This window comes from Nyctereutes procyonoides, unplaced genomic scaffold (genome assembly GCF_905146905.1).
Source record: "Nyctereutes procyonoides isolate TBG_1078 unplaced genomic scaffold, NYPRO_anot_genome, whole genome shotgun sequence".
NCBI lineage: Eukaryota > Metazoa > Chordata > Mammalia > Carnivora > Canidae > Nyctereutes > Nyctereutes procyonoides.
Genome location: NW_026575145.1, coordinates 11,029,993 through 11,056,279, shown reverse-complemented (window position 1 = coordinate 11,056,279; position 26,287 = coordinate 11,029,993). Strand labels below are relative to the sequence as shown.

The window sequence follows — 26,287 nt, the reverse complement described above, 5'->3', positions numbered from 1 at the left end:
AGACCTTTGCACAATGGAGTGAGTGTCCATATCTGGGCCTTCAGAAAAATACTGCTTTGTTAAAAAAGAGGAGATCCAATTGCTGCATTTCGGTAGGAAAATACCCTGGTTCCTTAGGAGATAGAAGATCACTTATGTTTTTCATTACTCAAATAAGGTCTTGAAGTATTTTCACAAATTTGAAAAAAAAAAAGAGAAAAAAATTCCTTCCTTTTGTTTGAGAATAAAATATAAGTGAAAGACGTGGAATTAGGCTCAAAATCCCACACTTCTACCTTTCTTTAGCTGAGATACTTCACTAATTCATCATTATAGTTTATTTTAATAGGGCAAGCTTATGGATGAAAAGACAACCCAAATATAATTATACTCTATCTACAGTTTACATTTGAAGAATGGGTCTATTTTTTAAACAATCTGTGAGCAGATGGTAATTTGCCATAAACAAACTTTCCCAAATGCTGCACCACAAAGCTCCAAAAACACAATGTTGCCGCCCAGTAACCATCCCTGGAGGAGCACAGGGCCTTCCAGGTGGTAAGACTGATGCTGTGCCTTGCCCCTGCCACTGCTGCCTGAGCAGGAGGGAAGGGAACTATGCTGTGGGAACTGCTCAGAAAAAACTAGCATCAAGGAAGGAGACCTTTTCCTGGTTCCAGAAACACTTCTGACTTCCCCTTAAGTTTCCTGATCACCCATGTTTCTTTATCCCAATAAAAGCAGTGTGGTTGCCTAGAAAAAGAACTCTGTGTTAACATTTGGTTCCTAAGAGCTACTGATTTCATTAGGCTTTACTTCCCTCTCTAAAACCAAGAGGAAGTCACCTATCTTACAGGAGTAGTAAGAGAATTTGAAATACCAAGTATGTGTGGGCATTGGAAAAAGTAGAAGGATGCACAAGCAGTTACCAAGCACTGGAATGAGAGGGAAGTATTGATAGAAATCATCAACTATTTTTTCTTTATACAGGTTTATATTATGTGATTTGTGGGGGGAAAACCCAATGTAATACTTTTACATTTTGCAAAATTATGTAAATTTAAAAAATCATATAAAGGAAAAAAACATGTAAGGCATCTTACACAGTCTCTGGCATATAGTAGATGTTCTGTAAATGGTAGCTATTATCATTACTTCAAAGTCTGAATTCTGAAAGCAAAAATCTAGAGTTCCTGGCAGAGCGGAATGGAAGGCTGAAGTCTATTTTCTGCAAATGATAATAGAGAGACAACTTGGCTGCTGCCTTAGGTATTGTTGAAAGATAACTATAGGAATGGATTCATATACATAATTCACTTTCCTGCCCACAAGAATCATAGACTGGAAAGAAATAATTTATGTACTGAACAGTTTCCAGGCAGTGTTTCACATAGTAATGCAGGAAAAATTTGAACTTAACTCAGTACATCATCATGAATGTTGACATGCCCTTGAAGCTGGCTTCTCACACTATCTGTAAATAGAGCCACACGCTCACTCTCTAACTCAACTTCCCTCTTTCTTGAAAGAGATAATCACAAAATGCAGTCCTTCTACTTACTTTATGTTGACTCTACATAATATAATTAAGTTTAAACATTTGTTAATTGCTTATGGAGAAAATAATCACTAAGCTTTGTGATCTCACATATGATCTCATTGATCTCTATTAGATTATTGAGCTCCCAGAAGCAAGTGGATAGAACTATATCTAGCGGTGTTATCCGAAACCAGAATCAAACCCTGAACTAGTTAAAAAATAATCCCCATCTTTAAAGATTCTACCACCAATGACACATTTGCTGTCTATTCATTGGACCTTAAAATTACAATCCGATCTTAAAGGTAGAAGACTAATTATTCCTTTCTTGGGTTGAGCATCTTTAAAGACTAAGTAGAGGGGAGACAGGCTTTTGCAATTCACTTAAGCCCTAGTTTCGTATTTGGGGGTGAGAATGATTATGTTCATATGCAATGTAGATAAAAATGAGTAGAAGGAAACCTGTGCCCCATCCACACATCAGAAGCAAATCCTATAGACCTCAAGGGAAGGAAAATACAATCCGTTAGCCAAATCATAACTTTGAAGTAGATTTCAAAGTGGAGAGAAAAACTGGGAAACAATTCATACAAGATTTTGCTCCTGGGGAGAAATTCACATTTTCCAGGCTTGCAGAGAGCATGCCAGCCAAACACCACTTGGCTTAGCACAATTGGTAGGGGACTTCTAGGTCTTATAAATATATAGATTAAAGAATGATGCACCCAGTTAGAGGGGAGAAAGGTCCCATAAGGACAACAAACTATAAAGTCACACTTTTGGCAAGACTGGATATGCAAACCATCTCCAATAGAAAAATCCTCAGGCAAGCCTAGTCCTAAGCCAAAGAAGCTACAAACCAGAACAACACTTTGCTTGGGTTTAGTTTGAAGGACGGGGAGAAATTTGGGTCTATCCCGATTTTATTTGAACATGTTTTTACACCCACTGAACCAAACCAGAGCATGACAAAGCTGTGATTACTTTGCTCCCCGCAGAAGGTCAAGCATATTTAAATTAGAGACTGGTTTTCTTTATTCACTGTGAATTTTAAGATGCTGGCCAAGATTCTGGTATTGGAACTGGAGGAAGTGTGGCAGGGATTATAGTCTTTGACTGATATGGTGGTAATTTAAAAAGTGGAGGCCAGACAAGCACACCTATTGAAATACTTTATCCAGAAGCTGGAAAGATATGAGGGAAGTATCAGGAACCAAATGAACCACAGTTTCTTTGTATTTTTAGAATGGTTTATGGCTAAACTGAGTGGGAAGGCATATTTTATGGGTAACATACTTCTGACTGGCTAGAGAATCAAGCCTAGACCACAGAAGGGAGAACCCAGGCATTTGGAGGCAGCAAGTCACCTGCCATTCCTGGAAATCCTCATGGGAATTGCACTTGGGGCTCCAAGAATATAACAGACACAGCCTCTTTTCTCACTGAGTACTTCCCTTGGACCCCAGACAGAGGGGGCCCCCCATTCAGGAACCCATTCTTCAGAGGACATCACCCTGGCCTTTACCAGCAATGCCCTCCCCACAGGACCCAGGGGGATATCTCCCTATGCTTCACCTTTACCACCCAATCATTGCCTACAAGATGTTAAGTGTAATATATATATATATATATTATTCGTGAGAGACACACAGAGAAAGAGAGGCAGAGACACAAGGCAGAGGGAGAAGCAGGCTCCATGCAGGGAGCCCGATGTGGGACTTGATCTGGGATCTCCAGGATCACACCCTGGGCTGCAGGTGACACTAAACCGCTGAGCCACCTGGGCTGCCCCAAGTGTAACATATTTTTTAAAGATTTATTTATTTTAGTGAAAGAGGGAGAGAGAGATTGAGAGAGAGAGAGAGAGAGAGAGAGAGGAGGGACAGAGGGGGGCAGAGGGAAAGAGAGAATCCTGAAGCAGACTCCCTGCTGAGCACAGAACCCTACTTGGGGCTCAATTCCAGGACCCGAGATCAAGACCTGAGCCAAAATCAAGAATCAGACACTTAACTGACTGAGCCTCCTAGGCACCCCACGTTAAGTGTAATATTAAGATTATTAAAATTAATATTGACCATGGTTGCCCTAGGCTGTCTTCCACTGCAGAGCTTCTCTCAGCTGCAGCAACTCCTTGAGAAATGTTCATCGTTAAAGGATCATGTTGACTCACCACCTCTGGCTGGTAAAATAGGAAAATCCACAATTACTGTGTAGGAATCTGTAGTGGTTCATACCTAAGACTCGGGAGTAGAATGGCTGAAGGGTAGACAGGCTGCCCAAGAAACTTTCACAACTGGTGGAATAGTAAGAGTTACTTATCTATAAAATAAGCCTCTGAGGAAACTGCTGCTTTTCTTCAAGGTACTGTCAGGCCATGTGGCCATTCTGCCTACAGCCCAATCGCTTAGTGTTCCGCCACAATTGGTAGCCATAATTAACAGAGAAGGCTGAAAATGAGCTTAAGTCACAGCCTCCACGTGAAGTGATTAAGAAGGGTTGATCAAGAATACACGTTTGGGGTATGTGGGTGGCTCACCCAGTTCGGCGTCCAACTCTTGATTTTTGTTTCAGTTCATAATCTGAGTCTTGAGATCAAGCCCTGTGTTGCCCAGCATGGAGCCTGCTTACGATTCTCTCTCTCTCTCTCTCTCTCTCTCTCTCTCTCCCCCTCTGCCCCTCCACTTAAAAAAAAATACACGTTGATTTTGTACAACTATTCCGGAGGAAGAATATCTTTTTTTTTTTTTTTTTTAAGATTTTATTTATTAGAGACACAGGCAGAGGGAGAAGCAGGCTCCACGCAGGGAGCCTGATGTGGGACTCGATCCTGGGTCTCCAGAATCACACCCTGGACTGAAGGCGGTGCTAAACCGCTGAGCCACTGGGGCTGCCCAGAGGAAAAATATCTTGATTGTGGGAGAATTCTTTCCAAACTGGCTTCAGATGTTTTTAGTGTCCGTCTCTAATGCTGCTATATGCTGGTTATTTACAGTAAATGGATATCCAGCTACTACTGTTTATGACAGGAGACCTGCATCTGAGTTTAAGGACCTTGTCAATAGGCACTGTAACTTAAAGGCCAGCCCTTAAGCCTTGATCAACAATTCAGTCTGAATGGATCGTATCGGCAGCTGAGAATGGCCTAATGTGGACTGAGGGAGGAAACTAACCATAACCCTCCTAAAATAAGCCTCCTAAAGGGAGGCTTGATCCTGGCAGAGCCATAGAACATTTCTTCTGGATTACATACTTTTCTTTGTACTGTTCTGTATTTTTTAAATTTTCTAAAATTAAAGTGTTACTTTTTAATGTAAATGTTCACAGGTAATGCTGAATACATTCTCATGCCAAACATTCAACTACACAGGCCTTTTCCTTAAACTCTTCTGCTCCCCTACACTAGTCTCCTTTCCAGAGATGATCACAATTTAGAGGTTTGTATGAATTCCTTTGCATAACAGGCCTGCACAGTCCTGTGAGGTAATCACTACCCATATGTGGCTATTGAACACTTGAAATGTCCTGGTTCAAGCTGAAGTGTGCTTGTAAGCATAAAATACACATGAGATTTAAAGGCCAAATATGAAAAGAGTGTAAAATATCTCATATAATTTTTATACTGATTACATGCTTTAATGACAATATTTTGAATGTATTGGGCTAAAGATTTAAAAATAAGTAAACAAAATACAGTATTAGATTAATTACATGTTTCTTTTTGCCTCTTTAAATATAGGTACCAGAAAATGTGGTTTACTATTTATATTGCTATTGGCCAGCACTGTCCTGGAGTCTAAATCATTTCTAGTATGTTTACACACCTATATATATATAAAATATTATTTTTTGTGCTTTTTAACATAAATATGCATTACTTTTGTACCTGAACTAAAACTTTTTTTCCTAAAAAATAGAATCTTTAAATGCATTGATCATTAAATTAATTCCTTTCTTCCTTTCTCTTCCCTTTCCCACCCCACCCACCACCTCCAACACACATACTTCTTGATAGCCAACAAAGACACAAAGTGAAGAAAGCAATAATTTTTCTTGGCCATACAAATGCTGAAGCAAGCACACCTAACAACTGGATTAATCCAACCCAGGCACAGATTAACACAAAGAATCAATGGAGGAAGGCTTTGAAGTTAGTGGGTCCTAGATAAAAGACATAGGAAATAACTACAGTTTCCAAACATGACTACTAGTTATTTTTAAAGAACTAGACCCAAATTTGCTATTCTTATCATGTCATCTTCCTCTTTCTTTCTCTTTTTTTTCCTTGCAGAAAGCATAGTTCCATTACTTTCTGTACCGCTAACTACTTTTCCAGTTGGATCAATACTGCCTATTGATTCAACATTGCCTATTGAGTTCAGCTACTGAATTTTGATAGTTGCCGGGAATAAATGCTGACATGTGTGTCCATGTTTGACTAGTTAAAGGTTATAATGTACTGAAAATTTTTGTTTTGTCTAAGTAAATGCCTAAAAATGAATCCAGTTCAGTGGATTCTGCAGAGGAAATGACCCCAAACAAGCTCCTGTTCTCCCCCACTGAAAAAATGCCTGCCTGTATATACATAAACAATTTACACACTGCACTCATGTAAGTGAGCTGGGAACATGTACACATGCAGCATTCTTGTGTTAGGCTGGAAGGGTGTTTACTGTGTTCTAGCAAGGCCTTAGCACATGCAACACATTAGCAGCTCTTACTTGGCCTCATTGTAGAACCTCCTTGAGGGCAGAGAAGAGAAAAAGAACATTAGGCATGAGCAGGGGTATTGCGATAACTCATTATTCTCATTTCCCTGAGTGCTCTTTGGTTCTTTGTCCCATTTGCGTTCCTCTGGTTAGGTGCTGTCTTGATAAAGGATCGCAGTTGAATACCTGGTTTCCTTTGCCCCTTCCTTGCTGCCCTGACAAGCTTCCCAATGGTGAAATGAAAGCCACGGTGAAAATGAAGCCACGGAGAAGGAACTCAAAAATTTTCTTCTAGTTGGTAAATCTTCCAGTCTAATAAATCAAAATTTCCTTGAACAGATTTCATGGAGGCTGCTCCATTTCAACAGGACATTTGAAAAGTGTTCCTTCTATTTCTATTCCTCACTACCTTTTCTCTTCATTCAAGGAAATAGAAAACAAAACAAAGACTAGAGAAATGCAAGGTCTTCAATCTCTACTAAAGTGCCAAATATCACTGCAAATATTAGGGCAACCTTTTGAAACTTAAAAAAAAAATTCTCCCTTAATTAGGATTGACTTCATCTGAGCAGATACCATCTGCTGAAGCAGCCCAACCCTGTCCTCCTTGGGTCTTGGCAGCCACAGGTGAGTTGGGCCCCCTCCTCCTTTCCCACACCCCTGCTCAAGAAGCTGCCAGGGAGCTCTCAAGCAGTATCAGCAGGCAGGAAGTGGGGTGGGAGCGAGGGGGGTCTCCACCCATTAGCAGCTGCTTAAGTAGTAGGCAGGGGAACTGCTCTACAGAGAACTTCAGGTCAGCAGATCCTCCAAAGCAATTTATACCACATGCTACCCAGTTGTGGAATTAAATTAAAATACTGGGGAAGGAAGGACCTGGAATGCCAATCTCCGTATTTTCCCCCTACCTTGTGCTTGGCACCCAAAAGAATAAAACAAGAACAGTTGGACTTGGTGGTTTAAAGGGAATTATTAGGGCAACTGGGAGGAAGTGAAGGCAGCACACACCAAGGGAAGCTGTCTCCACAGAACATCATGTACCAGTGATTAAATGTCAGGACCCATCATTGTCCAAGTGGTGACGTTTACGTAGGTTTAGTAACTTGCTTCATTCAGATTAAACCAAAAGACAAGCTTGACAGATTATCAGAATCTTTGGGAGAGGGCAGTGGGTGGAGTAGAGAAAGGAGTAAAGCAATTTTAAAAAATGATTTCATAATTTTTTTAAAAGCTCAATATTATCACCTCTGTGGCTTTGCTTCAGTTTATCCTAGCATAATGTGAAATAGAAGTTTTGCCAAAAGTAGGGAAAATGTTTCCAAATAAGTCATTATAGATTACATTATGAATCAAAAATTAAAAAACCTGTAAACATGTGTTTGTCCATCAAACTTTAGTACATTTTTGTTAACACCTTCCTGGTGGAAGAAATTTGACTTTTTCTTATGCTACTTCCTTAATGATGATTTGCTACGTTTTTTCTTTCTTTCTTTCTTTCTTTCTTTCTTTCTTTCTTTCTTTCTTTCTTTCTTTTTTTTTACTATGGTTTTAACAAGTGAATATGAGCTGGGTTCATCATTATCTATATAGTATTTACATATATTAAAAATAATTGTTTTACACTCCCTCACCAATGGGAAAACATTAAACGATTACCTCTGTAAATTTGTTCCGATTTGCTTGTAAGCCGACTTTTACTACCTCAAAAGGGTTAACCACGATCGCTTCTGTTAGTCCGGATCCTAATCCAGCAATGGCAAATGTCTAGAAAAGTTAAATCAATCAATACTTTAAAACAAGTTACGGGTACTGTGTTAAACATCCTACTCATTACACTCTGCAGCTGAATGTTATGTTGAGAATGGAGAAACGCACATAAATGTACCATGTACCATTACTAAACAGTTTTAGTTCTTGATTAGATGCTGACAATTCATGAAAAAGAAATTACAGAAGCCGCAAACCACATCCTAACAATTCAAAATAAAATGTCAAAGCCCCATCAACGACTTTTTCCTTTAATGAAGAGAAAGATTGTTCTAGTGATTTAAGGTGGATGCTAAAACATCTGCACATGTAACAATTAAAAGAGTTTGACTTATAAAGGTAGAGCTTAATTTTTAAAACACCTACTTAAATCATTATGGAGCATCTAAAAAAATTCAAGGAGTAGAACCCACAATAAAATGTTTATAAAGAGCTAAATTTCAGGTAACCAAACAGTGCAGCTGAAAACATTTAAATGTATAGCCCTGTTGTAAGAATCACTATTCTAGACAATTGAGAAGCAAAACAATATTTTTTATTCATTCTTTCCCTTAAAAAAAAAAACTCTGATAACTTCCCTATTCTTCTGGACATAGAAGCTGAGGGATAAAAGCAGAGATCAGAAATGGTGAGGTTGTTCTGAAGGGCTCAGCGAAAATCTAGAACATCTCTCAAAAGATGATACCAGGTCTTTCCTTGCTTTCAGTTAATAATTTCTTTAATAAGAAAAAGCAGTTTCTAGATTTTTCCTCAAAGTAGAAGTTTTAAGAGTTTTCCAGAAAATCTGTATCAAAAATAACCACAATTAAAACACACACACATATACACATACACACACACCCCAGAAAAACAAAATGAAACAAAGCCTCAAATCTCCAAAACAGATGCTGAAAAAAAAAAGAAATATTTTAAATTTTTAAAAAAGATTTTATTTATTTACTTGAGAGAGAGAGTACAAGATAGGGTAAGGGGCAAAGGGAGAAGAAGACTCCCCGCCCAGCAGGAAGCCCGATGTGGGGCCTGATTCCAGGACTCGTTTTAACTGACTGAGCCACCCGGTGCCTCCCTATCCCCAAAGTAATCCTTTATTGCTGAAGCTCTAATTCCAGGAGAAGAGGTAATACTATATACAATCAAAAGAAGAAAAAAGCCAATGAAGAGCAAAGAACAGGTAACTCTTACTAGGGGTCTCTAATTTCTTCAAAGTAGAAGTCAAAAAGATAAAGACTATTCCATAACCTTGAGAGAAAAGGTAAAGTAGAACAAGGGAGGATCTAGCGCCAGCAGATCTGGGTTTAGGTCCTGGTTCTGCCATTGGCTGTGTGACCTGGGCTGCCACGCGCAGTAGTTAGTGCATAGAAAAAGGTGTGTGTAGGCTGAGATCCAGCCTGTACTCCACTTGCTGAGCTGGAGCTCTGGAGAGGCATCAGGGGAAAGAGTGCCTTTTCATAATTCACACAAAGGTACTACGTGTACTAGCTGCAGCTCTGTGTCTAAATCACTGAACCTTTTATATGCCACAGTTTTCTCACCTGTAAAATTAAGACAATGATATCTAATCTCCCTCATATGAGGATCAAAACAACGTGTGAAGCCTTTTGTAAAATGTTATACAAAAACTATGGTTCCTGTTGCACACAAAAATCCAGAGGAAAATGGGATAGTATACAGATTCAAGGAGAGGGAATAATTAATTATGTTTTCCTTTCATGCCCCTTCATTATGATTTCAAATACATCTGCATAGGGTAACAGACCATGTATTTTATTCATTTATCTCAGACTTCTTCCATCATGGAAGCCAAAACATGTGTGTGAGCACGTGCATGTGCATGTGCCCACGTGAACATGTGCGCGGGCGCTCTCACACATACACACACAAATACTAGTCTCAAAATCTTCTGACTGGGAAAACTAAAATCCAGATGTTCACGTTTTTATTACTAACCAAATGCAATCTTCCAAGCAATTCACTTTTTTGGTTTTCTATAAAACTCAGCTACATTTGCTGTCAGAACTAGTGTTCAGCAGTCCCTTGTCAAAAGAATTGATCAGCTATCAGCAGATCATGTTACTTAGATTATTCCAGAGACCAGTGGTAACAGTTGGGTTCCCAGCCTCCCAGGCTTTTCATGTGAGAGCACCAGGGGACATTTAAGGGCTGTTTAAGTGTCTAGCTGTATCAAAAAGAAACTGGAATAAATCAGTTCAAGGAAAGAGAAAAGCTGTCTACAGTTTGCATGCATTCAGTTATGGTAGCTGGAGTGGCCAAATGCTTTTCTGTTTTAATTCTCGAGAGTCGAAAGGACTGTAGTCTTGTCTCTCACATGGTACCAATGCTCGACACAGGAACAGCCAGCTGGCCCTCTGGAGACCATATTTTATTGTCTTATGCTAGGAAGTTTTTAATCCTCTCTCTATCCTTTCTTTTCAAAGTTAAGAGTGACATTAGGAGAAGACAGCGAGGCATCAAAAAAAAAATTCTTAGCTAATATTAGGACTCGTGATGCCATTTCTATCATACAAGGCTATTTCGCAGCCACTTTGCTTAGGCAGGGGACTGGACAAGAAGTTTCTTTACAGGAAACTTCTAGAAAAGGGGCATGTATGGTTTTAAAAATAACAGATACTTCTTCTTGGACAGTCTTTTGGACAGAGTAAATATTCTGAAGTGGACCTTTAGCAGTTAAGTAATTGAAGAGCTGAAGCTCAGAACACGGCCTCTCTGGTTGAGTTGTGAGACACATTTCAGCCTGTAAACTGGACGACTTTTCCAGGGCATGGGAGGTACACTGTCAATTGGAGGGCTAATTCATAGTTTGTTTTATTTTGTTTTGTTTTTCAGATCTGGAGGGAGAAATTAGTGCATTTTCTGTCTCTTGGGCTCCTGTTGCACACATACTTGTAGAGCCCATTTGGTCACTATAATTGGTCTTGTGAAAAGCAGCAAAATGACCAAGAAGGGGAGGAGAACACTTCTCAGAGGCACCGAGAAATGTTCAAACCACCAAGTGATTTTCATGTAATAGCTGAGATGTGTCATTGTAGCACCACTATTCTTTTCAACTACAAAAGGCCCTTCAGTCCATCTGACTGCAGGATGACTTGAATATTTACTACAGCTTGAGCAAAAGCTGAAAAAGGGACCTGTTAGGAAATATTTTAGGCATATTGACTTTCACATAAATAGATACGTGCAGTATGTAGTATGTAAACATACGCACATTTTGGCTTCAACAGAATCTTTGACAAATGTACTCTTTATTTTATATTCTTGACCATATCTCATATGGGTCTTTCTATACATATCACTGTTATCATAAATTCATCACTGGGAGCTATAAAATAGCCAAATTGTGAGTTATTAGGAAGATGGCTTTCAACAAGTAGCTGAACATTGAATAACTCGAATTCATATTTTAGTAGTTGGGCTTGGGGAATCAAAAGGGTTTTTGTTTCCAGATTTTGCTTTATGAAATAACTCACACACTTAAGTATAATAAATACTCTCACTTACCAATGCTGGTGACAGTGACACATATCCTAGCAATTTCTTGTACTGCTCAAAGGTGAAAAACTGTGAAACAAAACCAAACCTGGAGATTTATAACAATTTCCTGCAACAAACCCTTTAACTGACACACATTTCTCTAGTAAACTATTACGTTAACCAGCATTTTTAAAAAAATGATAAACCATCGAACATAGTTTTTAATTTGGTCTCGGGTAGTTGCTATTATATCTTATTAACCATTCACATTTTCAAATGCAACGATAATAACCTACAGAAGAGCTGATGGAATCCTTTATAGCAGTAAATGAACCGTACAGCTTCCATTTACCATGACCATTTTCAGTTTCCCCAGACATCAATAGACTTCTTTTTTATGGCAGTGATTCAAAATTATAGGCAGGGAGACCTGAAATCTCTGGTCTCCTATGTTTTCTCTGTGAACTGCTTTCCCAGCGAGCGCCCAGTTTTCTAACATCTACTTCTCATCTTTAACTTACACTTAGATTGCTGCGTATCTCTATTGGTTCACGGGATTTCTGGACACTCAACAATGATGAAGACACCATGGTAAAACAGAGAAAGACCCAACGAGGTCATCTAGTCCATCCTGACTTAAAGCAAGACCATCTTCAACCTTTTTCCTTTCAAGAAGAGAGCTGTTAATTCCTTTAAAATCTGATGATGAAGATTTTGTATGTTCCTTCATTAGGACACATTTAATATCATTTTCTCCGCAAATAAATTTCTATGGAGGCAAATCTAATCAGGCTTCATATAAAGTGCCCCCAATACATTTTTCTCCACTCTTTTTGTACTCCGTTTTTTTTTGGGGGGGGGGAAACAACTCTGCTTGATCATGATGTGTTGCTTCTGGGTGCTCTGTTAGTAGCAGCTGCCAATATCACGGATGAGGCACAATCTTAGGTCCTGCTTGGGTCTGATTTTTAAGATCCCAGCAAAGGCCTTTGTATTTTATAGTCTTGAATGTCTTCTACTCTATTACTTTATAACCCAGTAAGATGGAGGAAGAAATAAAAGCAGATTTGGGGATCAAATAATACTCTGTTGTTAGAAAGAGGTGGTTCCTTGTAGACATGGCTCTATGAGTCCTTGGGCAGCTCCAAAGTCACCAGATAGATTTTGATTCTTTAAAGACCCAGGAATGACTTTTGTGCCATGCTTCTTTAGCTCAACTACATATGTAGACTTTTCTAGATCAAGGATTCATTCATTTACTCATTCAAGAAATATTTATTGGATTCCTCTTGTAGCAGTAAATAAAGAGAAACCCCTGACTCCTTGGTCTAACATTCTAGGGGATGGTGACAACCCTGAAACTATCCTGGTGTTCAATAGCACCCATGGCCACACTGTTTTGGTGAAACCCTTAACCATGGAAGGATAAGTGTTATTGTCTTAGGCTTTAAGGACTTAGGCTTTAAAATGCTTACCTTCCTGGGGTTTTGATGGGAGCAGTCCTGGGACTGAATCCTGGCTATACTACTTAGCTGTTAAAGCATAGGTAAATTACCTGATCTTATTAGTCCTCAAGAACACAAAACTTACCTTCCAGGGTACTCCTTAAGTAATACAATTTGAGTAAGATTTTATTTTCTTTCTTTTTTCAAAAGATTTTATTTATTTATTCATGAGAGATACACACACAGAGAGAGGCAGAGACACAGGCAGAGGGAGAAGCAGGCTCCATGCAGGGAGCCTGACGTGGGACTTGATCCAGGGCCTCCAGGATCATGCCCTGGGCTGAGGGCAGCGCTAAACCGCTGAGCCACCCAGGCTGCCCTGAGTAAGATTTTCTGACATGGCTGACACAGGTAGGACTTTCAGAAAATCTTAATTTTCATTCTCTTTCTTCACTTTGGCTAATAAGGGAACCACAGATCCTTAGTTACTTGTATCGCTCATAATAGCTCGTAATAGTGGTCCGGAAAACTCTCTAAGACTTTTCCATGTGCTATTGCATTGAATCCATGCAACACTGCGAGGCAACAGTTTATTGTACAATCATGATTCTTATTTTGTACATACCCATCCTGCAGCTTGTGAGTGGACAGACTGACTGCAAAGCCTGTGCATACTCTTACCCATGACATATGCTTACTCACTGCTAAACCATGACTGTTAAGAATTTGGGATTCTCTGCCCTAGAATTTTCCTGGTGCTGAGGTCTTCTTGTCTTCCCTGACCTTGGAAGCCCAGAGTCCCTCAAGACAGAAGATTTCAAACATTTTTGAGCACAATCTATGTAAAAAGTATTCATGCAACATGCATGCACGCATGCATGCATACATGAATGTAGAGTACTCTTGTATATATAACTGAAACAAAACATTTCTGTAAAGCAATGTTTACCTCCTCACTATGTGTAATGTACTATATTTCTATTCTGGTCATGACCCATTACATCTAGTGACCCACTAAATTGGTTTTATGACTCATAGCTCATGACCTACATTTGGAAACACTGAACACTGGGTTCAGGGAAGTTCTGGGATTGGATGGACCTTACAAAGGGCCTTACTACCTTTTTCTCTTCCAGTGTGAAGATGTGGCTTTGATTTTTGTTTTTCTTTATTTCTGACCTTCTATAGTCACAAGGGATTAAGGACCAAACTGAGATCTCAAGGGAGAAGTCTGGGGACAGGCACTTGGCCTGTCATTGTAGCAATTTTCACAGGGAATTCCAAATCTATGTGTTGGGGCAATTCTAGGCTTTTCCTATCCCACCTCTAAAATTGTTGGAAAAACCAAACTACTATTAGCTAACTGGTACTCATCAGCAGTGTTGCTGGAAGCTTTTGGTGAATGGCTAGGATGAAATGACTCAAGTTCCTGGGAATAAAGAAGCCTCAAAAGTCACAGTGATGAATGTTAATGTACTGAATTCAGAAGTAATGAACAATATATTATACACTGAAATGAGGAAATAGTACTTCAAATAAATAAGGCAATATCTCAAGGAAGGAAAAGCTAAAATCTTTTAAAATGGAGTTTCAGTAATAGCAAAATAACTGTCATCATTAGAGTTCAAAACCAATATTTACTAAAAAAAATTCATTCATTCATTCAACAGATATTTACTGAATGTCTCCCATGTTCAAAGCTTAGAAGACATTATACCAAAACTATATTCTTAAGAACTAGTAGATTAGGGATCCCTGGGTGGCTCAGCAGTTTAGCGCCTGCCTTTGGCCCAGGGCACGATCCTGGAGACCTGGGATCGAATCCCACGTCGGGCTCCCGGTGCATGGAGCCTGCTTCTCCCTCTGCCTATGTCTCTGCCTCTCTCTCTCTCTCACTGTGTGCCTATCATAAATAAATAAAATAAAATAAAAAAATTAAAAAAAAAGAGCTAGTAGATTAGCTGCTATTTAAATTCCTCTCTATACAGCACTACTCCTTTATGGCTTTCATGATAATTCTCAGTAGCTTCTCATCCACAACATCGATCAATACGTAGATGTGATAGAAGTACCCTATCACATAAGATATGAGGTTAAACTCTAAGGATGAAATTAGGAGGGTCAACATGTAATAAAGTTGCCTCCCTAAAGTTATACCGATGTGTGACTAAAGAGTTTTGAAAACATTCATATTCAATCAAGGTTTTGGGAGTCCTGAACATAAAATCTGGAATCCAAATGGATTGTGTCATACATAGCCTATATACCAGAATCTAGAAATTGGTAGTCTCACTTAGGGAGAGGGGCTGCCCCAGAAGGACCAGCCATGTGGTCTCTGAAGAAGAGTGTCAGGTTGTGGTTGGGCAGGGGAGGTGAATACAGCTCTCCAGCACTTTCCCCTTTCCTTTCATTCATGCTCACTAAGCAATCTGATGCTTAACCTTACCTCCCAGGTATTCTGGTCCAGGATGCAGCTAAATTACATGGAAACAATTTGGTCCATTTGGATCTTACTTTTAACTACCTAAGCAGTGCTCAGACTAGGGCTAATTATTCCCCACTACCAAGGCAAACTGCTTCTGAGTACTCCTCTTAAAGCCTGTGCATTTTAAGGCCCTCCAGTTTGGCTGGTGGGAACAGGTACTATTCCTGGCCCTGCGTGCTTGCCAAGCACTGTTCTCCCTATTGCTCTGGACGGCTCCTCCCCAGGCCTTGCTGGTTTCCTCATGTGCATGCACTCCTCGGTTCTCAGCTAAATATTTAAGGGGTCCCTCTGAAGAGCTTAGGAACTGTGTGTGCAGCTTTCTCTTCTCTGGTACCTCTGTCCTGTGAACTCTAGCTGCCTTGCCCCCTCCAGCCTGTCAGCTTCATGTCAACCCAGGCAGTACACTGGGCTCTGCTTAAAATTCCCCTATGTGCCCTGGGTCTGGAAAAACTTCTCAAGGCAGTAAGTTGGGGCAAACCATAGAGCTCATCTCATTTGTTTCCCGTCTCTGTCTTTCCTTGTCTGATGTCCACTGTCTTGAAAATTGTGGTTTCATATATTTTGTTCATTTTTGTTGTTGCTGTTTCAGGCAGGAGAGTAAATCTGGTCTCTGTTACTCTGTCTTGGCTGGAAATGAAAGCCTTGGTCTTCCAGAAACTGAATAGTAGATCCAGGAATTTGGGGGGAATAGGATAGGAATGTCTCCTGTTATAAATCAATACACTTTCTTTTGGTTTCTCTCTGTATGTTTCACTTGTGCATCTAACATTGATTGGGCATCTAGTATGTGTAAACACCATGACAGGTGTAGGGAGAGTGGTGAACAAATAGCCTCCACAATTCATTCTCTCTCATGAGTTTGGTTGGCATTAGGCAGTCCTTGAGAGTCCATCCATGGAAAAATGGGATTTCTGGACCTGTGAACCTCAAGACCAGACCTTGGAACCTGGAACATGGTGCCTCCCATGTCTGAAGGACCAGTTGGTCTCTTTCTGAGGTATTTCTTTCCTTTTGCTCACTGCAATATTCATTCTGTCTTAATTTGTGAAAGGGGAAGTTTCATTTATCTGGCATCGATGAGTCTTATTTTAATGATGAATCTCATTTCAAAGAATAAAGTGCAGAAAAACTTGACATTGTTTCTAATACTGATTGTAATTGAAGTGTCAGTACCAGGGAATACACACACATATGTATATTCACAGAACATACATATATATGTGTGTATATATGAATATACATATGTGTGTGGGTATATTTATATATATATGTACACATATATGGTCTCTGAATATTTTTTCTGAAGTAAATTTGATGACATACAATGATGCAGTTCATAATGTATGAAATTGTTACAATCAGATGATTGCTTTCCTCATAAATTCTAAGATAAATATCTAGAAAATGAATGTGTTCATATATTGTATTGAAAAACTAGTGCTATCCATCTGGCAAAGATAGACTTAACTCCAAGTTATACTTAAAAAGCCAATGCACTTACCATATGTCTCAATAATTTTAAGGTAAAATCGACTTGAAACAAGATGTCTGGGACACATACACCATATCCAGTTGCCCAAAAGTTCATCTGTTAACCATTGTTCTGGCAGGGAGCATTGCTTTTTTTTTTTTTTTTTTTTAAGTAGAGACTAACTCAGTTTTGTAAAGCTCAACTTTTTTTCTTACATAAAAGACTGTTCAACACTGATAAACTTTAATCCTCTTCAAATTTAAATTAAATTGTCTCCAATGTATAGTATTAAGGAAAAATATTCCAGGAAAAATATTTAGTTATAATCTACTCTATTTATACATGTAAAAACACTGAACAAATGAATATATTATTCCATGGAGACAAAGTGACTTTCCTTTTGAAAAGGAACTCTGCTCTGTTTGTTTACTTGGGCAATCTTTTATCAAGTGAAGCCATTTCATAATTCAATTCAGCCCTTTTGTGTACTTTGGTGAACTTTTTCCAGATTCTCTACTGCAATTCAGATCCTTATAATGAAATTTGTATTGAAGTAATAATATAAAAATCACAAAAACTATGGCAACAAAGAGGGGCTGAATTTATAAAGAAATTATGTTTTAAAGCTTTGTTTTCTGAATTCTAGACCTGCGTTAAATCCTATTAAATTACTATCTTGACATAATGTAAAAGTTCGGTGTCTGTACATATATGTTGGCTATTTTATCAAAAATTTTAACTTAGACATCCTCTTAACTTACTAAATAAGAGTATAGAAATTGTCCTATCTTACCTTTTAGGAATATTGGGAGTACAAATTGGGTAATGTATCTGAAAAAAAGCTTTATGGTCATTAGTTGGAAAGGAAGATTTCGGTCTAAATGTTTGTTATCCTTCTTATGGAAAGACAAAGCCATATTTGGTGAAGTCGGTGTGGGAGTGGGGGCCCTGCCTGCCAGAGTCACTGTGATCAAGACTTCTGTCTGAAGAACATAGAAAAGAATGATCAGACTTAGTTCTTTCTTCCCCGGAGGTCTTGCCAGATCTCCGTTTTCCTATCCAGATACTGAACCAGCAAGTAGTACATAAACTTTCATAGTTATGTGGTTAAAGAATGGAAATCAGCATGGTGGAAGTAATAATTTTGTAAAAACCAGAATAGAGAATTTTAACAGAGGAGACCGGGTGGAGGGGGGTGGGGAAGGAAATGAAGTTAGCATGCCAAATAAATGTGTTATACGAGAATCATATACAAAAAAATACAGTGTATTCGTTTGCTCTGTTCATAAAATGGAACTAATTTAGGAAAAAAAGGTTTTTCTACCACTCTTCCCTCCTCTCCTCTCCCTCTCTCTTTAATAATTATTACTCCCAAGGAAAATTTATGAATTGCTTTTAGAAAATATCCAAGCTGTTTTGTGGCTGCTGTGGTTCAAATACATGAATTTCATTCACCACTGTACTTTTTGTATAATTCCTCATCAGAAGGGAGTGCCTTTACCTGAAAAAAAAATCCATAAACCAATATTTGAGAGTGACTCCAGCCTAATTATAATAGAAGTTATGCTATAGCTTCCATATTAAAATCTTTACTGTCTTATGTTTAATTCATGTTAATGTTCCATAGTTTGTTGTGGGGCATGTTAGGGCTGAAGTTGTCACTGCAGTCTATTTTCGCTTGGTGGAAAAGTATCTAATTGCTTACCTTCACTGCTCTCTTTGGTGTTTCAGCCAAGATTGGCGGCAGAACCCCCTTGTAAAAACCAAACAATCTATTGGAGAAAGAAAAGATTTTGTTTAAATGAATCAGGAAACAGGTAATTCTGCCTTTGTTTATGGAAAAAGCAACTATTCTTTTAAAAAATTATTTATTTATTATGGGAAGCAGAGACACAGGCAGAGGGAGAAGCAGGCTCCCTGCATGGAGCCCAATGTGGGACTCGATCACAGGACCCCAGGATCACGCTCTGAGCCAAAGGCAAACACTTAACCACGGAGCCATCGAGACGTCCCCTAAAGCAACTAATCTGAAAGTGTTCGCAATTATTCCATGTACCACACCAACCATGAAGTCTTCTTTTCTCTTAATTCTAAAATGCAGAGATTATGAATTCTACACTTATTAGCACTATGAAATTCTGAAGAATAAATGACACTGTGACTGGAATCCCCTAGGTCCATTGCTAACGACCATAATGAGTTGTACCTTAAGGATGAACTTGACCTTCCTCACTCTAAGGGATCTTCAATTTATTTTTTCAGTTGTATGGTAGGTAGCTTCAAGCTGTCCACAGTTTTGCATTTCCTCCCTTGTAACCAAATGAGGTTAGGGTTATACCTGAGCCCACTAGACTGGAGCTTTCTGTGCTAACAAGGGGCATAAATCTTTAATCTTAGCTTTACTAACACTAAGAAACTAACAAGCTCCAATGGCTACGGAAACTGGGCTCCTGGCCCTGTCCTGAGTTAGTCACAATTTTTTTTTTTAACTTCCTTGATGGAGATAGAAAGTCAGGGACATATGTTGCTGACAGAAGAAATGTCAAAACTTCCTTGCTGATATGTAGTCTCACAGGGCCTGGGATGACTGTTGTTGCCAATGTTGAGGGACTTGTCACATATTCAAACATTTTTAGAAACAAAAACTAAGACAAAAAACAAAACCGAGAATGAGCGCCATATGCATATGATAAGCTTCATAAAATGTCATCACTTACTTCATATTAGATTTTAAGATTCAAAATTTTAAATTTGCTTGCCCTGGGAACAAATATATATATGCCATATACTCATTTTAAACCTGAAATGTATAAATGGAATATTCTTCAGAATATTTTCTGAGATAATCAGTTTTCCTGATGAACCCATATGTGACTACAGAAAAAGGCAGGGCTCAATGTGTCTGTATTTTAGGATGTCCATTTAACAAGGGGCCGGAGCTTCTCTGATTGACCTCTTAAGCTTCACTCCAACTTCCTTAAATTGGGTTCTGCTTCTAGCTGTGCTTCTGGAACAAGAAAGTTAAGAGTTTATACATACTAATCCACTGTGCCACCCAATCCAACGTGGTGATCTCTTGCTCTTCCTTGATTCACTGGCTTACACAGCACACTTAGGGAAGCAAAAGACTTGTCTTATAGCTTCTAAATTGTTAGCTCCTTGAGAACTGAGTATGCATTAGTGTGCTTGCCCCAGAGTCTTCTCTGTATGTTTATGTAACTAGGACACAAACGTTTGTTAAGCATATGGATTTCACGAAGGAGAAGAAAGGAATCAAATGATCCCCTGGAAAAAAAAATGATCCCCTGAATTAGGCTTACTCTATCCACTATTCTTGACTTAATTTTTGCTAGCATTGTGAATAAAAAGTAAAGCAAGACATATGATTTGAAGAACTACGGGACTTCATGTTTCCCTCCCTCCTTCCCATTCCAATTTCAACTACTAATGCTTGAAATTCACTTACAAATTAAAATACCACTATTCTTTATCATTTACATATCATTATAAATTAATCATTACATAATTTTCAGCATAAGAGGGACTAAGCATAGGGTTAGGTCTTCCCAGAAGATAAATGTGATTTTCCTGAATAGAAGTTCTATATTTATAATGAAAGATATTATTAGTTCTGATCTTTCTGTGCTGATTTTTCCATATCTGGAAGATTATGTCTGGTTTTGGGGGAGAAAATTAAGAACATCTAAGTAAGTAAGGCTTCTACAACAGTGTCCCTGCTAAAAATAGATGTACTTAAAATCCAATACAACAGAGAACAGTTATAGGAAGTTGCTCAACCTGGAGAAGAATAATCACAGGGGGAAACATGATGAACATGATGGATCTCTTGAAAGGCGAGCATGTAGGAAAGAGATTTGATTTTTCTGTTTGTTACCAGGTGGTAGAACTAAGACCAACAAGTGAAGCAACAAGAAAAGACACATTATTGGCCCAGTAATAGCTTAATACAAGGAAGTACTCCTAATGGTCAGAACTGTCTACAGATAGAGTGGGATCTCCCAAAAAGTGATGAATTCTCCTTCATGGTATGTGGTCAAGCAGTGTGGATGGCCACTTGACATGGATGCTAGAGATAGGATATGTATAGCAATGGATGAACTTATTCGTTCTCAAAATTGTTTTACACCAATCCTCGGATTTTGTTGTTCTAAGAAAAATAACAGGAAGATATGGGGAAGTGCTTTCCTGAAGAGACAAAAATCTGCCTTACTTCAAACTTTTGCCTGAAGTAGAGCACTGCTTCTTTGGGGGAGGACAGAAATCTTCTAAGTAACACAGAAGGTCTTCATTTTAAAAATGATGGGAGAAAATATTAGAAAGAGGTGTAAGGCAGGAGGGAAGGGAGGCAGCTGGGAGAACCATAAGGATTTAATCTGAAAAGAGCTGGGAGGTCCAGAGCCCTCTGCTTCAAGTTGGCGATGCTTCCTTGATGCGCCCTCCTTCCCTTCTCCCTGCTTGGTTCCTTTCATGTGTAATCATCTCCCACCCTCCCCCAACTCCCTGCCACTGCCTCCAGCCATCCCACCATCCTGAACTTTCTAACAGTGAATGAATAGCTTTAATGGGAAATTCTCGGGACGTAGGCAGCTTTAACTGGAAAATGGAAAGCTAGATCTACTCCCTTGCATTGTTTTCACAGTATATCCTTGCAACAGTGGACATCTACTGAATAATCAGGCTAGCACCTCTTCTTTTGGGAACTGCCCCACCCAATTTTTTAAAACACTGGAACCAACACATTAGTACAATACGATACTGCTTGTAGGCAGTTGGTTGATTGGGCACCTTACCAAATGGATCTAAATGGTATTCTGTCTCTTTGCCCCAGTTAATCTGATGGAAGCTAGATCTAGCAGAGTTTTTCTCCAGGACTTGGGAATTAGAACTGTAAAGGTCAAGTCTCCCTCTGTGTGGTTGAAGCTCTAAGATAAAAGCTAGCATATCAATGGCAGTCATGTTTTCTGTCATTTAGAGAAAGTCAGTCTGCAGTGATTAAAAAAGAAGGAAGTTACCATTCAGGGAAACATAGAAGCAAGATGGAGAAGAGAAGTTCTGGTACTGTGAGTATGACCCTGCTGCCAACGATTTTTTACTCTTAGTTACATCTTAACCCTTCTTGAATATTGGCATTTCCCTTTGCTTTTCACTCTTTGAGATACTGAGTATCATTTAGAATAAATCTCCCCCTTTTTTTTAACCTAAATAATTTTGAATTGGGTTTATTACTTAACAACCCAAAATCCTGGATGCAGAAAGTAAGCCTCATGGCCCCTATAGCCAAAGTGGCTGCCACAGTACCTCCATGTCATGCTGTCTCCCATGAAGAGCCTTATTGCCAGTGAAGATTGGCACTTGGGCCAGTCAGAAGAGTCACACCCAAAATTGATGAAAGAGAATGTAGTGGGCTAGGGTCCAAGCTGATGATCTACTTTTCTGACTTGACTAGATAATTACTGGAAGCTTTCCTAATGTAAAGTATGATATATGGATTCTTAAAAGCAAAAGGGAATTGTAACATTCTATGAAGGAGATACTTTTTTTTTTCCTGCTAAAGAACTAATGTTTATACCCAAATGCACTATTCACTCTGCCAAATTTTTCTGCCTTCACGTAGTTTTGGTTTGAAATGCAGAGCATGTGGCTTATGAGGACTACAACAAGGGAAGTTAAGATTTGTGACACCCATTATCAACATGCTTTATCCTGCTTGCTTCTCAAAGGGCAGACTGACACATCCAGTCTACACTGTAGATGAATGGAAACTAATTCTAATGTGTATGTAGCATTAATAGCAGTTCTTTTCCCTGAAAAGACAGCAATGCCACCATTCTGGCTTTAAGTTCTGACCAATATCAAGCCAACTGGAGAACTCTTTGGAAGAGGCACAGGAACCAATGCAAGACTTCCCATAACGAGGTAGTTTGAACTAAATGGTAGCCCTCACACTTTGTTTCTCAAAGTTGTTACTTCTAAAAGTTGCAAATTTGATTTTAATTACCCTGTGTAGGAAAATTTACGGATGTTTATGGACTTTTGTTGGTATCAATATAAGTAAAAACAGTGAAAATTTGTTGAAAGCTTTGTATGTACTAGCTAGTACCATGAACTAGCCACTCTGTTAAGAATAGATATATGTAGGGATATATTTTAATCTCATTCAGCTTTCACAAAAATCCTTTGAAGAAGGTATTATTTTCTTCATTTTGCAGGTGAGGTCTACTGCCACATGCCTGCTAAATAGGGGACAGGGACTGTAATCAAGTTCCATTGTCCTCCCAGTCCATGTCCTCGACCACTGGGCTACACTCTATTGCAATTATTCTTGAAATAAACTTATTTCTATAAAGACTTTTGAAAAGTTATTTTATGTTGCAAATATGTCTTATCATTTCTTACTTTTGGAAAAGTCAGAAATGGGGATCAAAAATCAGTTTTCTAGTCCCATTTCCATTCAGTTCTGTTTTCAAGTAATGTGAAAAATTACCTGTGTAACCGACTGATTGGGGCTGGGATGAACAAGATCATTTTTTGGTGAAAGCTTTTGGGTTGTTGATTAAGTATTTTCTAGTTGAATTAGAACGAGAAAAGTAAAAGCAGGCCCAAGGATAAATGTTTCTCCTCCCAGGATAACTTTTGTACTTAGAAATACCAGGATAATTATGTCTGTAGGAGAAAGACAGTACTTCAGTAATATAATAAAACACTGAAATATTAATACTATATATTAAGGTGAAAACTGTTATTATCCAAAAGGTCAGTGGAGTGTACTGTTTGTTGTTCACCCAGCAGATATTTCTCTTTGCTTCTTGGAGTGCAGGTATTCACCAACCCCCGTGCTCAGAGAAGAAACCCCTTCTCTAATTCAGAGGTGGAGCAGAATTCTTCGAGCCAATCATGGTGGTCCCATTCCCTTGCTAGTGAATCCTGTCACATGCATGGACATATGATCCAAACCTAGCCCATTAGGCCAGTGGTGGGAAGAGGGGGAATGTATGTTAGAAGTTCTGGATTTCTAGCCTAAAGGAAAGAGGCACATGGAAAGAAAAGTCCTTCTTCTTTGCTAGTTGTGCTATCTGCACGAAGTGCCTGTGTACCGCGGTCAAATGAGACATCATTGCCCACAAACCCAAGAAGGCCAGTACACAGATGGAAAGGACCTGGATCTCAATGACAAAATTGGGCTGTTGAATTAATCAACCCTAGAAATCTATCTCCAGATCTCTGGTTAGGTGAAATTAAAAATACGTCTTTACTATCTGATACATCTTCTGTTAATCTATGGCCAAAAGAATTTGAGAAGAACATGTACAATGTAGTTTGGATCTTCACTGGCAAATAGCCTTTAACACCTCCATTTCTGAAAAAGCCTTAAATTAGAATTCTTAAATCGTAATTATAGTAAAGGTAGTTGTTGAATGTTAGGCAAAGCATTTAGGAGTCTGTGAGAACCATTTTGAGAAATTATTTTAGATTATTTCTTTCAGAAGCCCATCACACATTAAAACCCTATCCTATTAGGATGATTACCTATGAGAGAACCCATACCACACATGGAATAGCTCATAAGCAAATATCAGGATGGGATTCCAGGTCTCCAAAGCCATTAATGGTGGTTCATATACTAATGAGAGTTGTTGTTCAGAAACATAAGTAGATACAGAGTACTACAATATTGGATCACATTTGTTTTTCATTGTATAATCAAAACAGGCCTTGTATTACTTATGTACATCTATAAAATGAAGATCAAAACTGCATTGCACGTGTTCTTTTCTCAAAGACACAGCTCATACGTAGCTTATTTTAAACACAGATTCGTGCCAAACCCCACAAAAAAATTTTACCCCTCATTTCCCCCACCCCCATTTTTAAAGTGTGAAGCTATTTAACATATCAGGTGGCTCCAAGGTAATAGACCAATTAATGAAAAGATGCTGATGGTATGAAGCGAGGAGATGTGGAATTTCCTTTGAGTTCCAGTTTGTGTCCTGTCTTGGTGGTTCATTCATGGCAAGCCGAACCCTTGAAGAAGCCTTCCTGCTGTCTCTCATTAGTAGGGTCTAATTTTAGGTTACCTTGTTTAAAGTCCAAACTTTAGACGCCCAAAGAGACTAGACAGATCCTTAATTAAACATCTTGTACCTGACAACATCTTTAGTCCATTTGGATGACTGAAAAAAAGTTACTGGCTTTCAGTCAGCTACTGAAATCCAAAGACTTTGTGCTAAATAGTGGGTAGACAGGACTGGGCTTAACATTCTCAAATTTGACTCAGGTAAAGAAACCAAAAAGGAGTGGAAAAAAAATCACATGTCCTGTCTGACCGTCCTTTTTTCCTTCTGAGTCACCCCCTTGTTGGTTTTGCTGTTTTTTTTTTTTCTAATTTAGTATGTAGAAGATGTTTGTTTGCAAGTCATTTGTACCATGCAATTGGACTGCTCGTACAGGCAGGCTGGGAAATTTCCGCAGTTGCTGGGCTAGTAAGCGGGATTCTGGTGTGAGGAACAACATGGAATCTTTTCTTCTTTGCGGTCCCCAAGGAGAAAGGGCAATATGTACCTACTTCAAAACCGATCTTTCGAGGGAGTTAAACCTTGTGGTCCATCAGAAAGGTTGTCAGAAGACTCAGCTGATAGGTTACTGAGAAAATGAGTGCAAGAAAACCGTGAATAAGATGTCTTGCTCCCTAAGAGAGGAAAAGATCGATGCGCAGATCTGCTGCCAATGGAAACTGAGGCTTTTCCTGGTTGTCAGAGATGAAGTGCTTTGGGGCCCAAATTGCTGAGACTCATAGCCAAGGTCCAGCAACCATAACTGAATGCCAGGACTGAGGTACACATCATCCAAGCCTGAAAAGGCCAATTAAAGAAATGATTTCCAAGTTTTAAAGCCATTTTCAAAGCCACCTGCGGCACACTCACATGCAGCATGAGAGGGATGCTTTCACCTGGATCCCAGTTCTTTGCCAAAAACCTGGCATTCAGTAAGTGTCCAGAGCAGCAATAATACTCACCGGTGAAGCATGAAATAGGAACGACAGGGAAAGTGACACCAGATCCCCAGTTGGGGAAATTGGAAAGCATTAACACGTCTGTGTACCTAACAGAGCACAATTACTACATTTTATTTTGTTTCAACAGTCAGAACCTAAATGAACATCACCATTCAGTTCTGTTCTGGGCACTGATCCAAGCTCATCTTTGGTACAGTTGATTCTGAAGCCTTACAGTCAATCATATCTTCACAATTTGTTCTTCTTTCAGGCTTCAGGCATCCTCCTGATTTCCATTTCTTGTTTGGAAGCCTTGAGTCATCTGTGCTGGCAACATGACCAACCCAAATCAGTCATTTTCTCCAAATTACATTGAAATAGGGATCCTGCTAGTT

General features: G+C 39.0%; 1 protein-coding gene across 4 annotated transcripts in view; it reads right to left on the bottom strand.

Annotated features, from left to right (window-relative positions):
• Positions 1–26,287, bottom strand: part of SLC25A21 (solute carrier family 25 member 21) — a 473,454-nt gene that overhangs the window by 30,914 nt on the left and 416,253 nt on the right. For 2 of the 4 annotated variants that reach the window (XM_055309283.1, XM_055309284.1), the window contains exons 4-6: positions 18,585–18,651; positions 11,506–11,565; positions 7,879–7,986 (exon numbers count right to left, since the gene is read on the bottom strand). In XM_055309283.1, the coding sequence (XP_055165258.1) occupies positions 7,879–7,986; positions 11,506–11,565; positions 18,585–18,651 (235 nt within the window). The remainder of the gene's footprint in view (positions 1–7,878; positions 7,987–11,505; positions 11,566–18,584; positions 18,652–26,287) is intronic. The other 2 variants (XM_055309285.1, XM_055309286.1) reach the window with 2 other exon arrangements.